The sequence below is a fragment of the Pseudochaenichthys georgianus genome, chromosome 3 (genome assembly GCF_902827115.2).
Source record: "Pseudochaenichthys georgianus chromosome 3, fPseGeo1.2, whole genome shotgun sequence".
Classification (NCBI taxonomy): domain Eukaryota; kingdom Metazoa; phylum Chordata; class Actinopteri; order Perciformes; family Channichthyidae; genus Pseudochaenichthys; species Pseudochaenichthys georgianus.
Genome location: NC_047505.1, coordinates 41,821,008 through 41,833,768, shown reverse-complemented (window position 1 = coordinate 41,833,768; position 12,761 = coordinate 41,821,008). Strand labels below are relative to the sequence as shown.

Here is a 12,761-nt window from a genome sequence, read left to right as displayed (position 1 = left end):
ATGCCTTTGTGATGTGCTGCAACCCATTTTCCCCTCGGGGACAAATAAACAAATTATACTATACTACTACTACTACTCTCCCTCCTCTCTCCCTCCTCTCTCTCTCTCCCTCCTCTCTCTCTCTCTCTCTCTCTCTCTCCTCTCTCCCTCCTCTTCATCCTCTCTCTCTCCTCTCTCCCTCCTCTCTCTCCTCTCCCCCTCCTCTCTCCCTTCTCTCTCCTCCCTCCTCTCTCCCCCCTCTCTCCCTCCTCTCTCCCTCCTCTCCCCCTGCTCCTCTGGGAAGCAGAAGTAAACTTGTTTTTAAGTTTATCTTAGCTTATTTTACTTAGTTAGTATTTTTTCTTTTTATTTGGGCATATTTGACTAATCATTCCCACGTTTAAACTATATTTTTAGTTGACTGTCCTATAGATTAAATTATAATGATTTCATACCTTATTTTTTTATGACTAAAACTTATATTAAGTTGAGCCTAGGAAATATTGTTTTACATAGATATTGACCAAAACGTTTGAGAAACACTGAGATAACTCAGAGTAAAGTTAACTATCCCAACACACCTGAGCTGTATCAGAGCCTCTCAGTCTGACAGGAGAGGACTCTCCCTTCACCTCGTTGTAGAAAAACACGTTTTAATCCCTTATCCTGATCTCTCTTTTTTGCTCCTTGCTTTAGAGGTGAAGATCCAGGGGAGGAAGAAGCAAAGATAGCAGAAAACCCAGAAGGAATGGATAACACAGAAGACATGATCAACATGGAGGACATCCAGGTGTCCCCGAGGTAAGGACATCAATACCTTCTGTTGTGTTGCTGCTGTAATAATACAGTCTGAGCTCTGAGGTAATAACAGCAGGACAGTGGAGGGTATGTTTATTACTTTTACTTACTTACAGAATTTGATTAATTATGTGACATTTTATCAATACTTAAATAAGACTTTAGTTACGCCTGGAGTAAAATTCAATATACTATACGTAATTAAAACTAGCTGCACCTTTACCAGCTTTGATAAACACATTAATACATGAATCATTATAATCTAAACAAATGGTATATATTGTGAAATCTGCATAATAAGTACTTTACTTTTGGTATTTTAAGTATATTTTGATGCCAATACTTTTGTACCTTTTCTTGAGCGACGTTTTGAATGCAGGACCTTTACTTGTAACAGAGTATTCCTACACTCTGGTACTTCTTCTTTTACTTAAGTACAAGATCTGAATATTCCTCCCATCTCTAATTATATGTGTACAGTCTGCTTCTCCACCAGATGACTCCTTGGTTATGGTGATAATCTTGTATTTGCTTGTGTACAACCCAATTCTAAATATAAATAATCAATTCATAGTCTCTATAATAAACACATATATTCCCCAAATATCTATAAAAAGTGTACAAATGTATTAAGTATCCTATCCATGTGAACGTGTTTTAATTGGGGGTGGACCTCACATCCTGTAAGGGGGTCCAGGGGCATTTTGGAGTTAAATGCATCAATCTGGTGCTCTTTGAGGGCAACATTAAGACATCTCCTCTCTCCCCTCCTCTCTCTCCTCTCTCTCTCCTCTCTCCCTCCTCTCTCTCTCCTCTCTGGCACTTTCTGACACAATACCTGGGCTCACCCCAGGGATGTGTCTTATCCTCTCTTTTATTTATTTTATACACCAACTCCTGCATTAGCACTTTTCCCAACAGGCACTTTATTAAGTATGCAGATGATACGGCCCTGGTCAGCCTCCTATTTGATGAGGAAGAGGAGCATGGGCCTGTCCTTGACTTCTTTATTAACTGGTGTGAGAAGTCAAACCTGCTTCTAAACACCTCAAAAACAAAGGAGATGGAAATTGATTTTAGAATAGCACAATCCCCCAACCCTACTCTTTTAAATAGCGAGCCCATTCAATGTGTCACTGAGTACAAGTATCTTGGTGTCGTGCTTGACCACAAGCTCAGATGGGATGTTTGGTCTGAGAAAGTAAGTGCCAAGTCTCAACAAAGAATGTTTTTTTACGAAAATTATTGTCTTTTTATGTCGGCAACAGAATGGTTAAGATGTTTTATCATGCTTTTATTGAAAGTGTGCTCTCCTTCGGCATTATATGCTGGTTCGGCAACGCCACTGAGGCACAGAAAAAGTCAGTCAGGAAGGCCATAACATAGTCCAGTAAATTGACAGGAATCTCATTTGCTAATATAGAATGCTTATACGAGGACAGAGTTTTAAAATTGACACACAATATTGTGAGTGACGGTGACCTGAGGCACCCACTTGCCTCTTACTTTGAACTGTTGCCATCCGGGCGGAGATATCGTGCTCCTCTGTTAAAAAAAGAACATATCTAGGCTGTCTTTCGTCCCACAAGTCATCAAACTCCCCTTTTTGCAAATGAGATTGTTATGTCTGCCGATATCTGTTGTTTTCTTATAGAGTGGCAAAGTCCCTCCCCTTCCGGTGGACCTCTATGGGACCTTATTTCGAAAAAATTATGTATTGAAGTCAATGGAGAGAGAAAGATTATCTTTCGAACCCGTTTGAATTGTGCTACGAATTACACATATGATGTTTGTCAATTTAAAAGATAATTGAGATTGTTATGTCTGCCGATCTGTTTTTCTTTTTATGTCTGTTCGTTTTAATCTGTGTCTATGTTGTTATCAGTGACGTATGTATTATCTTTTTAAATGCCTTTGTGATGTGCTGCAACCCATTTTCCCCACGGGGACAAATAAACAAATTATACTATACTACTACTACTCTCCCTCCTCTCCCCTCCTCTCTCCCTCCTCTCTCTCTCCTCTCTCCCTCCTCTCCCCTCCTCTCTCTCTCCTCTCTCCATCCTCTCTCTCTCCTCTCTCTCTCCTCTCCATCCTCTCTCCATCCTCTCTCCCTCCTCTCTCTCTCCTCTCTCTCTCCTCTCCCCCTCATCTCTCCCCCCTCTCTCCCTACTCTCTCCCTCCTCTCTCCCTCCTCTCTCTCCCTCCTCTCCATCCTCTCTCCATCCTCTCTCCCTCCTCTCTCTCTCTCCTCTCTCTCCCCTCTCTCCCTCCTCTCTCCCTCCTCTCCTCCCTCCTCTCTCCTCTCTCCTCCTCTCTCCATCCTCTCTCCCTCCTCTCTCTCTCCTCTCTCCCTCCTCTCTCCCTCCTCTCTCTCCTCTCTCCGATAAAAACGCTGCTGAAGTTAATCCATAGGTTAATCCAATGTGTCTGTGTCCCTTTGAAAGGATTTCTGATAATCCATAAGCAATAAACCTGCTTTTCCGTTTCCAGATGTCAGAGCGAGAGATAGGTTCGCTCTCATGCAAAACTGTGTGCGCATAGCTCTCATTTCTCAATGGTAAGGAGTGTGTGTGTATGTGGAAATCCCCCTTCCATTCTATTGGCTCTAACGCTCAAAAGGAGATGTCAATCACCAAAATCGACCAATGGGTTCCAGAGAAACGGTAAAAACGGCCATTTCCACCCAAATCACCTCAGAGGTGGAGTTCTTTTTACTAAACCTCTCTAAAAAGGTCACATGTCACTTGTTTTGCATCAATCTTGATACAGGGTACTTATTATATGTTGTACTTTGGATTCCTAAAGCTTATAGTCTACCTTACCATCATCCAAGGGTAGTTTTCACTATAAGTAAAAAACAATTTTTGGACGGACACTATAATTTACAGTTTTTTACTATGTTCAATCTGAATTTTCTTTAAAATAAAATACACCTATATTGATTCTGACTTTTCTACATCCAACTCACAGGTTTATCATTACTTTGAGAAAAAAGATTATTAATTTTCCCCTTTTAGAAGTGTAGTTATGGTCATTTGTTCTGGAAATGTCATTTTCAAGCCTGAGACCTGAAAAAACAGGCTCAGTGCTTAACAGGTTAATAGGCAGCAGGGCTCGCCATTCAAGCCGGCTGCCTCAAACCTGTCGGTTAGTAGGCAGCAGGGCGCACTGCATAAGCTTCATTAGTTTTGGGTTTTTAATTATTATTAAACTGAATATTCACTCAAATAAATACAAAATATAATAAAATAAACATTAAGGTGCAGCATTTCGATGAACTGAAATAATCTGTATATGAACTGTACTGTACTAACATCTAAGCAGCCAGTTTGACATTATGACTTGCTTGTCATTGTATTTTCATGTTTTTTTAAAGAAAAATTAACTTGTCCAATTTGCTTGCCGAAAGGGCAGATCTGCTGGCACTAACAATGTCTCCTGTTGTGGAGAACACCCTCTCGCTAGGGACAGAGCTAGCAGATACAGCCAGGTACCGCTTTGCTAACATGGCAACAAAGGATATTTGGCATTTGTAATAGCTTTGGCTCGGTCTGAACTTTTTGCGAGTGGTGGAGGCTTAAATGCTAGTGGGAGTTGGGTTTGCACTTCAGTCTTTTTTCTTTTGGTACTGGTGATATTCACGTTCGGGTGATGCCTTTTCAAATGAGTGTGCAAGTTTGATGTATTGCCAGCCGCGTAACCAATTTTAGTTGAACAATGGCGACAAACAGCTTTGGTTCGGTCCACCTGTCTTTGTCCGTCATCCTAGTACGTAACTGCGAAACCAAAATGTTCCCAAACCGGAGACTTCAATGATGCTGGAGGATTTTCGAGCTCAACCTTATCTGCGTTCGCCATTTCCTCAAATTACTGACTAAATTTGAACACATCCCTGTGATCAGCTCTCATACTATGCCTCTCGTCCAATGAAATGACTTGGTCGCTCTATGACGCGTTGAACCCAATGCGAGCAAATTACTCGACTGCGACGCAGCACCTGAGATTACTTCCAAAAAGTTGTTCACGTTCTAAAAAATTTCCGTTTAACGTTATATTCGTTCGGTACACTTCGGTACACATGTGTACCGAACCGAAGGGCCCGTACCGAATAATTTTGGTACGGGTACGTATACCGTTACACCCCTAGCGTTCGCACATCGGCCATGGCCCAGGATGTTTCTATATGCTTTCCCACCAGTCCCGCTGATCCCTCGGTTCCTGGACTGAGTGCAGGAGGAGTGGCTGTCAGTGGTCCTAATAGCCCCGTAGCACGTCCTGGTTTCCATGCCTTCAGTGTATGCTATCAGGCAGACCGTGGGAAATTCCATGGCGCGGGGATGCTCTCTCCCAGGCGGAGGGAGCGATCAGCAGTCACCCAGTAATATTTGTGCGTATTTATTTGCTTTGTCCTACATAAGTCACCTTCCCACGTGAATCCTGCGCAAGGCTTTATAAATGAGGCCCCAGGGCTATGAGTGGAACGGCCAAGGTGCTGTATCCAAGAATGAACCTCCGGTAGAAGTTGGCAAATCCCAGGAACTGTAGTAGCCGCTTCCGGGAGTCTGGAACCGGCCAGGAAGTGGCTGCAGCTTCCTTGGAGGGGTCCATCTGAATGCTCCCTTGTCCCACAATGTATCCCAGAAAAGAGACAGAGGAGGTGTGAAACTCACACTTCTCAGTTTTAACAAACAGCGAGTTCTGCAGCAATATCTGTAGAACCGCCTGGACGTGGTGCACGTGTTCCTTCTGATTCTTGGAAAATAACAGGATGTCATCCAAGTAAACAAACACGTGCCGGTCCAACATGTCACAGAGGACATCATTTACCAATGCCTGGAACACTGCAGGGGCGTAGTTAAGTCCAAAAGGCATCACCAGATACTCGTAGTGACCCGAGGCGGTGTTAAAGGCGGTCTTCCACTTACCCCCCTCGCAATACTTACCAAGTGGTACGCGTTTCAACCAGCTTGGTGAATATGGTTGCTCCCTGCAGCAACTCGAATGCGGAGGAGATGAGAGGCAGTGGATAGCGATTTTTTATCGTAATGTCATTTAGGCCTCGAAAGTCGATACAGGGCCTCAGGGTCTTGTCTTTCTTCTTCACAAAGAAGAACCCCGCTCCTGCGGGTGATGAGGAGGGGTGAATAATCCCATCCGCCAGAGAGTTATTAATATAAGTCTCCATGGCCCCCCATTCCGGAGCAGACAGGGAGTACAACCGACCCTTGATATTCCGGTGGAACCCCTGTAACATCCGGAGCTCGGCTGGAGTCCACCGAACGCTGAGGCATGGCAGCCTGTTTCAGGCAGATCTGATGACAAGAGGGGCTCCACCCTAAAATGGCTCCCGTCTCCCAGTCAATGTTAGGGTTGTGGCAGCGGAGCCATGGGTAACCCAGGATAAGTGGGATATGGGGAAATTGAATAGTTTCATGATGGTTCCTGGACAGGAGCATGTGAATGGGTACAGTCTGATGAGTCACTGTCCCCAGCAGGTGACTGTCTAAGGCGCTGGCTGGAGCTGGGCGAGGTAAGGGAACCCGGTCTATTCCCAACTGCAGCATGAGATCTTCGTCCATAATACTGGCATCTGAACCAGAGTCAATAAAAACCGCAAGGGCCTGAGAGCTATCCGGTAATAGCAACCGGGCATGGCTCAGCGGTCTCTGAGAGGGAACAAGTCCAGGGGTTTGGCTCACGGCCCGGGGGCAAGGCAGAGTTCATGGAGGGGGTCTCGGGCGGACGGCCCGGGGGCAAGGCAGAGTTTGAGGAGGAGGTCTCAGGCAGACGGCCCGGGGGCAAGGCAGAGTTCATTGTGGGGGTCTCGGGCGGACTGCCCGGGGGCAAGGCAGAGTGCATAAAGGGGCAAAGACCACAGCGGGCGAACTCAGGGGGCCGAGCATGAGGGCGAAGGCAGTGGCTGGAAGAGTCAGGGGGCCGGGCCCGAGGGCGAGGGCCGCGGCCGGGAAAGTCAGGGCGCCGGGCTAGAGGGTGAAGACCGCGGCACTCAGGGGGCCGGGCTCGAGGGCGAAGACCGCGGCTCTCAGGGGGCCGGGCTCGAGAGCGAAGACCGCGGCTGGGGAACTCAGGGGGCCGGGCACAAGGACAGGCAAGAAGGCGGCGACGGGACAACTCCGGAGGACGGGCAGGTAGGTGCTGATGGGACAGCTCCGGAGGCCGGGCAGGACCCGGTGTCGGCCGGACAGGAACCGGAGCCGGTGGGACAGGCGGCCGGACCCCGGATGGAGCAAGGGCTGGTGTCGATTGGACCACCAACGCAACAGGGCAAGGAGTAGGCAGGACCCCTGGCGGGACAGGTGTCAGTAGGATCCCCCACGGAAGAGGACAAGGAGTTGGCAGGACCCCCGGCGAGACAGGTGACGGCGGGACCTCCAACGGAACAGGACATGGAGTTGGCAGGACTCTCAGCGGAACCCCCAACAACACAGGACATGGAGTTGGCAGGACCCCCGACGAAACAGGTGTCGGCAGGGCCTCCAACGGCACAGGACATAGGGTTGGCAGGAACCCCTGCAGAAGAGTAGTTGGTGGGACCTCCAACGGCACAGGACATAGGGTTGGCAGGACCCCCGGCAGAAGAGTAGTCGGCGGGACCCCCAACGGGACAGGACATAGGGTTGGCAGGACCCCCGGCAGAAGAGTAGTCGGCGGGACCCCCAACGGGACAGGACATGGAGTTGGGACTTGAGTAGGGACTTGAGTAGGGGCTAGAGAAGGGACTTGAGTAGGGACTTGAGTAGGGACTGGAGAGGGGACGTGAGAGGGGACTCGACACGAGGAGGCTTGAGCGGAGGCTTGAGAGAGGGCTTGACAGGGGACTCTACGTCCTATACGTGTCAGTTTTGAGATTTCGTCGAATGCCATTGCTATAGCAACACAATGCTCTCCATGAAACACGGTTTTCTCATAACTCCAGTGAATATGGTCCAAACAGCCACACACTTCTCATGTTATATAATTATGTATTCCTCAAGACATTTAAGAGTATTTTTGGGGTGTTATCATATGCCGTTGCCATGGCGACAGATCACTTGCCATGAAACACAATGTGTTAGGAACCTTACAGACACTTGGACTCAAACGCACGACTCAAAAGAAAGTTTGTTCAAAATAGTCTTTACTTTGGAAAAGTATAAAGTTCAAACAAAAAATCACTCCTAAGAGGCAAAACGTAGCAAAGCAAATTACAAACTAAATAAACTTGACTATGGTCACAAAATACAATAATCTCTTGGCGAGACAAGCTGGCTCTCTAAATGGCACAAGGCACAAGACGAACTGGCACAGGACAAAGGGAGACAGGACTATTTATACATGAGGTAAGGGGGAACAGGTGGAAACAATCAGGGGCGGGGCAGACACTGACGATGGCGGGAAAACACACAAAGGGAGGAAGTAAAGGGACCTGAAATGAGACCAGAGGTAAGTACAAAATAAAACAGGAAGTGCAATGACAGGACTAGACAGGTGAACAAAAAGATTTGACTAAACATAAATCTAACCTGGGCTATGAACTAAACGTGAAACAATAACATGAACCTGATTAACATGACATGAACAATTTAGCAGACATGACGGGATGTTACAGTACCCCCCCCTCTAGGGACGGCTCCTGACGTCCCAGGAACTTCTGGGTGATCCCGATCAAAATCTTTAATCATGGCCGGATCAACAATGAAACTCGCTGGGATCCATGCTCTTTCTTCTAGACCGTACCCATCCCAGTCCACAAGGAATTGTCTTCCTCGCCCTCGCTTACGAACTGCCAGCAGTCTCTTTACAGTGTAGACGGGGCCTCCTTCTACCATCTGGGGGGGTGGAGGGGGTTTAGAGGCGGGTACCAATGAGCTCTCCCTGACCGGCTTGATCTTGCCGACATGAAACGTTGGATGGATCTTTAATGACCTGGATAGTGTTAGGAGATTTAAATGTTAACTTGGCCGCATTTCCAAAAATCTCCTCGCGTCCCTACACAAGCCATTATCTTACAGGAAGGAAACCCAGAACACACAAGTAACCGTTTAACAATAATCCATTTTAATGGTAATATACAATGCAATACAATCAAGTACAGTACAAATTAAATACAGTTTATCTGTGGGATCCCATACTTACCTGTGCCAGCGAGAGGAGAGAGAGGGAGGCCCTGCTGGGAGTTCCTGTCTAAATACTTCGCTAACCAGAAGGAGGAGTTATCTGCGCCCCCCTTCCAGACCAGTGATTGGCTGCCCAAACTAGTATCAACAGCTCACATAAATTCCCCAATCCCAGTGGCTCAGCTTCCTTATCACAGGGATCTGAGATGACTGTATGTTAACTCCACACCTTCCCCCTCTTCCTTTTGTCCTCACAAAACCAAATGTTCACAGGCCCCAAACACAGTTCACAGTTTTCTCACCCAAATCATTTCCCCTTTTTAAGCATCTTGATCCTTTACTAACATGCATACATACAAATATTTCCTTACAATTCCCTCTTTTGCACTCTTAAAAAAGAGAGTGCAATTTACACAAGGCACTTGCAAAAAACTGCATCCTTGTCTGCTGAGTCTCCATACTTTTTATTCTCAGTGTCCACAGTGAAGGGCACTCCGTCCAGGCTCTCGTTGCAGATGACGCAGCGGAAGCAACCGGGGCGGTAAGACTTCCCCAGGGCCTGCCGGCCTGCATGTCCATGATTAGATGTCCACCTGCGTTGCACTTGTCTGCAGACTGCTGGAACCCAGAGTACAGAAAGTCCTCTTCACAGAAAACTCTTCCTGCGTCATAGTAGAACGCCTTTCCTCTCAGCCTTCGACTACAGGCGCTGCAGGTGAAGCAGCTGTCATGGTAGAGGCTGCCCATAGCTTGGCAGGCCTGGCTGGCTCCATACACCGTCTTGTTGCACTTAACCCACACTCCTGTTTCAGCGGAGAGTGGAGTCCCCTGTGCCATCCTGGCTTGCCGTGTCTTTGTCCCCTCTGATCCGCTGACGGCGGCTTCTGTGCTGATGCTGAATAGATGTCCTCCCGATCTTCCTTCTCCGGTCCGATGATGATGCCTCCCGGGACGACTGCTGGATGGATGATGGATGTCCTCGAGGTCCTTCTCCCCCAATCCGCTGATGACAGCCTCCGAGTCGACCTCCATGACGAGAGCCAGATCTGTCCTGATGTCGTCTAGGGTCCTCGCAGGTGTTTTCCCCGCCGCACACTGGCTCCCGTGGTACCAGTTGTCCCCCTTTCCTTGTAGGCGGACGGCATGGGATGTCCTCTGGGTCACTCGGTCGGGGCCGGAGAGCCTGGGGTTGACAGTCAGCCTCCTGCGTCTCGGGTCCCTCTTTCGGCGTCAGCAACCTGTGTGGAGAAATCTGATACAAATCCCTCAAGCCTACGCTCCGGGCTCTGGGGCCCTTGGCTGTTTAACCCACCAGTGCGTGGCAACTTGGAGCCTGTTGGTGGGGTGTCTTAAAACAACAGACGTGTGTGCACAGGTTTTCTAAATTAATTGTGCTGCTTCAGAATCTTGGACTGTGCCCACTAAATAAGAACCCCAACATCTTTAGGTAAACTAAATAACATATTTCAATAGCTCTGAATTTCTGACAAGCATCTGTATTTATTTTTAAATGAAATCCCTGAGATCCCATTAAAAATCTAAAAATATGATTTGAACTGTTAATGTTTCTGGTAAAGAAACACACTAATCTTATGGATTCAAAAACAACCAAAATCACAATACTAACAAAGTGAATGGCTTCCTGGTGATACTGCTTCTACCCGTCAGTGCTTAGATATTATCCCGCTGAAAAAATGAATACAGAATTCCCACCAACTGTCATCAAATGTCTTTCTAAATGTAGATGAAATGTATATCCCCATAATGACCTAAACAATAAAGTCTATGGCTTTTACTTCTTTACCAGACTAGTTACATGATGTTGTCCAAATTACATTGTGTCTCATTACATTACTATGTTTTAGCTTAACTGTAAATATGTTCTTTCTACATTTCAAACCTCAGTTACTTTAATACCTGTTGAAACATTAGTTGACACATTACTCACCGGTCAGCCTCTCCAGTATTTCATTCTGGACTTACATCTCTCTGGCAGCCCCTTGGCCACTGATTCTCTACCTGTGTTACCTGCTATAACTCAATCAATACTAGAGACATGTCAACATTCACCAAACAGCCTCTTATCCCCAAATATGGAGCAGGTCAATTCTAAAACTGTCAATCAATGGTCAGATTGAACAATGGAGTTGGGCAGCAGGTTCCTTTCAGTCCCTAAATGAAAAATGTACATTGTAAAGTTTACACTCCCCCTTTTTTACACATTCTCTCATGTGTAAACAAAAACCTGTATGGGAAGAAAACCTTCAGGTCATAATGGATTATAAGACAATACCAAACATTTTTCCCAGTAAACACTTGAGAGTGTTTCTCTCCATCATTCAGTCCTAAAAGAAACAGAATTCCAAATTTCATAGTTTGAGTTTCACATTCTTCAAACCGCCACCTCCTGTGGGAGTGAAACATCATGAAGCAGATTAGATACGGTTTCCCCTTTTGTGCAATGTTAGGAAACCTCTCATTTCACACATTATTATCACACAAAAATAATGTGTTAGTCCAAAACATGCTTGATTAGTCATCGTTTTAAATCATGCAGTTGCACTGATCAGGTGCAGACATACACACACTCACACTGTCAGGTTGTAAAGTCAGGTTTGGTCAGGTTCACCGCAGAGTCAGTCATTGACAGTGCCTTCCCAAGTTACCCTGTCGGTCAGTTGGTCTCCGTCTTTTTGGCCATGTGTCGTGCTCTGCAGAGACTTTGATGTTCCAGCACAGGCCAGCATCCTCCGTCTATACAAATTCATTCCCGTTTTCCTTTTCTCCTCCTCTGGTTTTCTCAAGCCGTGACCCCGGCCTCCTCACTTCAAATCGACCATGCCAACTCCTCTGATTCTGTGTTCTCTTCAGTCCATCAGCTGTAACTTCATCCGCTGTCAGCCATTGGCCCAGTTACCTCTGCATGCCCCATCTTGCACTGCTTTGCATTTTATCCCCTCCTTTACAGTCTCTCTGCTGTTTTTATGGAGGGCAGATTCTGCTCTCATCTCCCACACTTTGCTCTTGTGCTCAGCTTGGAACTTCATGGTCCTGTCTGAGGGACTGATGAGCGTAGATTTCTGCCCGTCAGCATGCTGTCTGGTTCTGGATGCCACAGGTGGAGATAGTTCTGGCTGCAGTCTTGTTGTTGTCGTTTCAGCTCTGGTTCTCTGTCTGTTCGATGGAGAAGGAGGAGTTTCCTGTTGGGTTAGGTCTTTTGTCTGCTTGGAGGGTCGGGATCGTAGCCTTTTCTAACTCAGAGGGGGAGTCCAGGTCTCGGGACGCATTACCTATAAAAAATCTAGCACACTGAGGTTAAATAAATCCAACCCTTTCCACTCTGACTCTTTGTAATCATACTATCTGTCTTAATTGTTAAATGCCATCTAAACAACCTAATTGATGTCTACAAATGATATTACAAAAACTCACTCTAAAAATTGTTTCATCCATTGCTACATATGTACCCAACATAACTCTTTCAGGAAACCATTTTCTCCTATACATTGAAAAACGTACATGTTTCCAGCATCACATATTCCACACACTACGAAAGAACATCTACATATTTTCTCCAATATTTTAAGCTAGTTTCTATAGCAAGATTATCATGTGTGACATAATAATCAGATGTCTTGTTTGCTAACCAAGAATATTAAACTTTAAAATGTCTTTTGGCCAGTTGAAGTCCTGCTTACTTCATCCTTAAACTCTTCTTTAGTTTGAAACCAAAAAAGGTCTTCCTTCTCCACCATGATCCTATCTCTATATCAAAGTCCAGACAAACTGATGATTTATCTTTATAAACCATGAGGAATGACTCATAAAACACTATTCTCCCTTACTTCAGTTCTAAATCAAATG

The 12,761-nt window shown here is 46.1% G+C and overlaps 1 protein-coding gene across 4 annotated transcripts in view; it reads left to right on the top strand.

Moving 5' to 3' along the window:
* The window catches only part of LOC139435969 (golgin subfamily A member 6-like protein 25), a 30,856-nt gene extending 18,342 nt beyond the window's left edge, over positions 1-12,514 (top strand). Inside the window, exons 5-6 of one of the 4 annotated variants that reach the window (XM_071207078.1) lie at positions 676-780; positions 11,932-12,514. In XM_071207078.1, coding sequence (XP_071063179.1) covers positions 676-780; positions 11,932-11,956 — 130 coding nt within the window. In that variant the 3' untranslated portion in view covers positions 11,957-12,514. Of the gene's footprint in view, positions 1-675; positions 781-1,257; positions 1,368-2,431; positions 2,627-3,270; positions 3,341-11,931 lie in introns of those variants that run through there. The other 3 variants (XM_071207079.1, XM_071207074.1, XM_071207075.1) reach the window with 3 other exon arrangements.
* Positions 12,515-12,761: the final 247 nt, after the last annotated feature.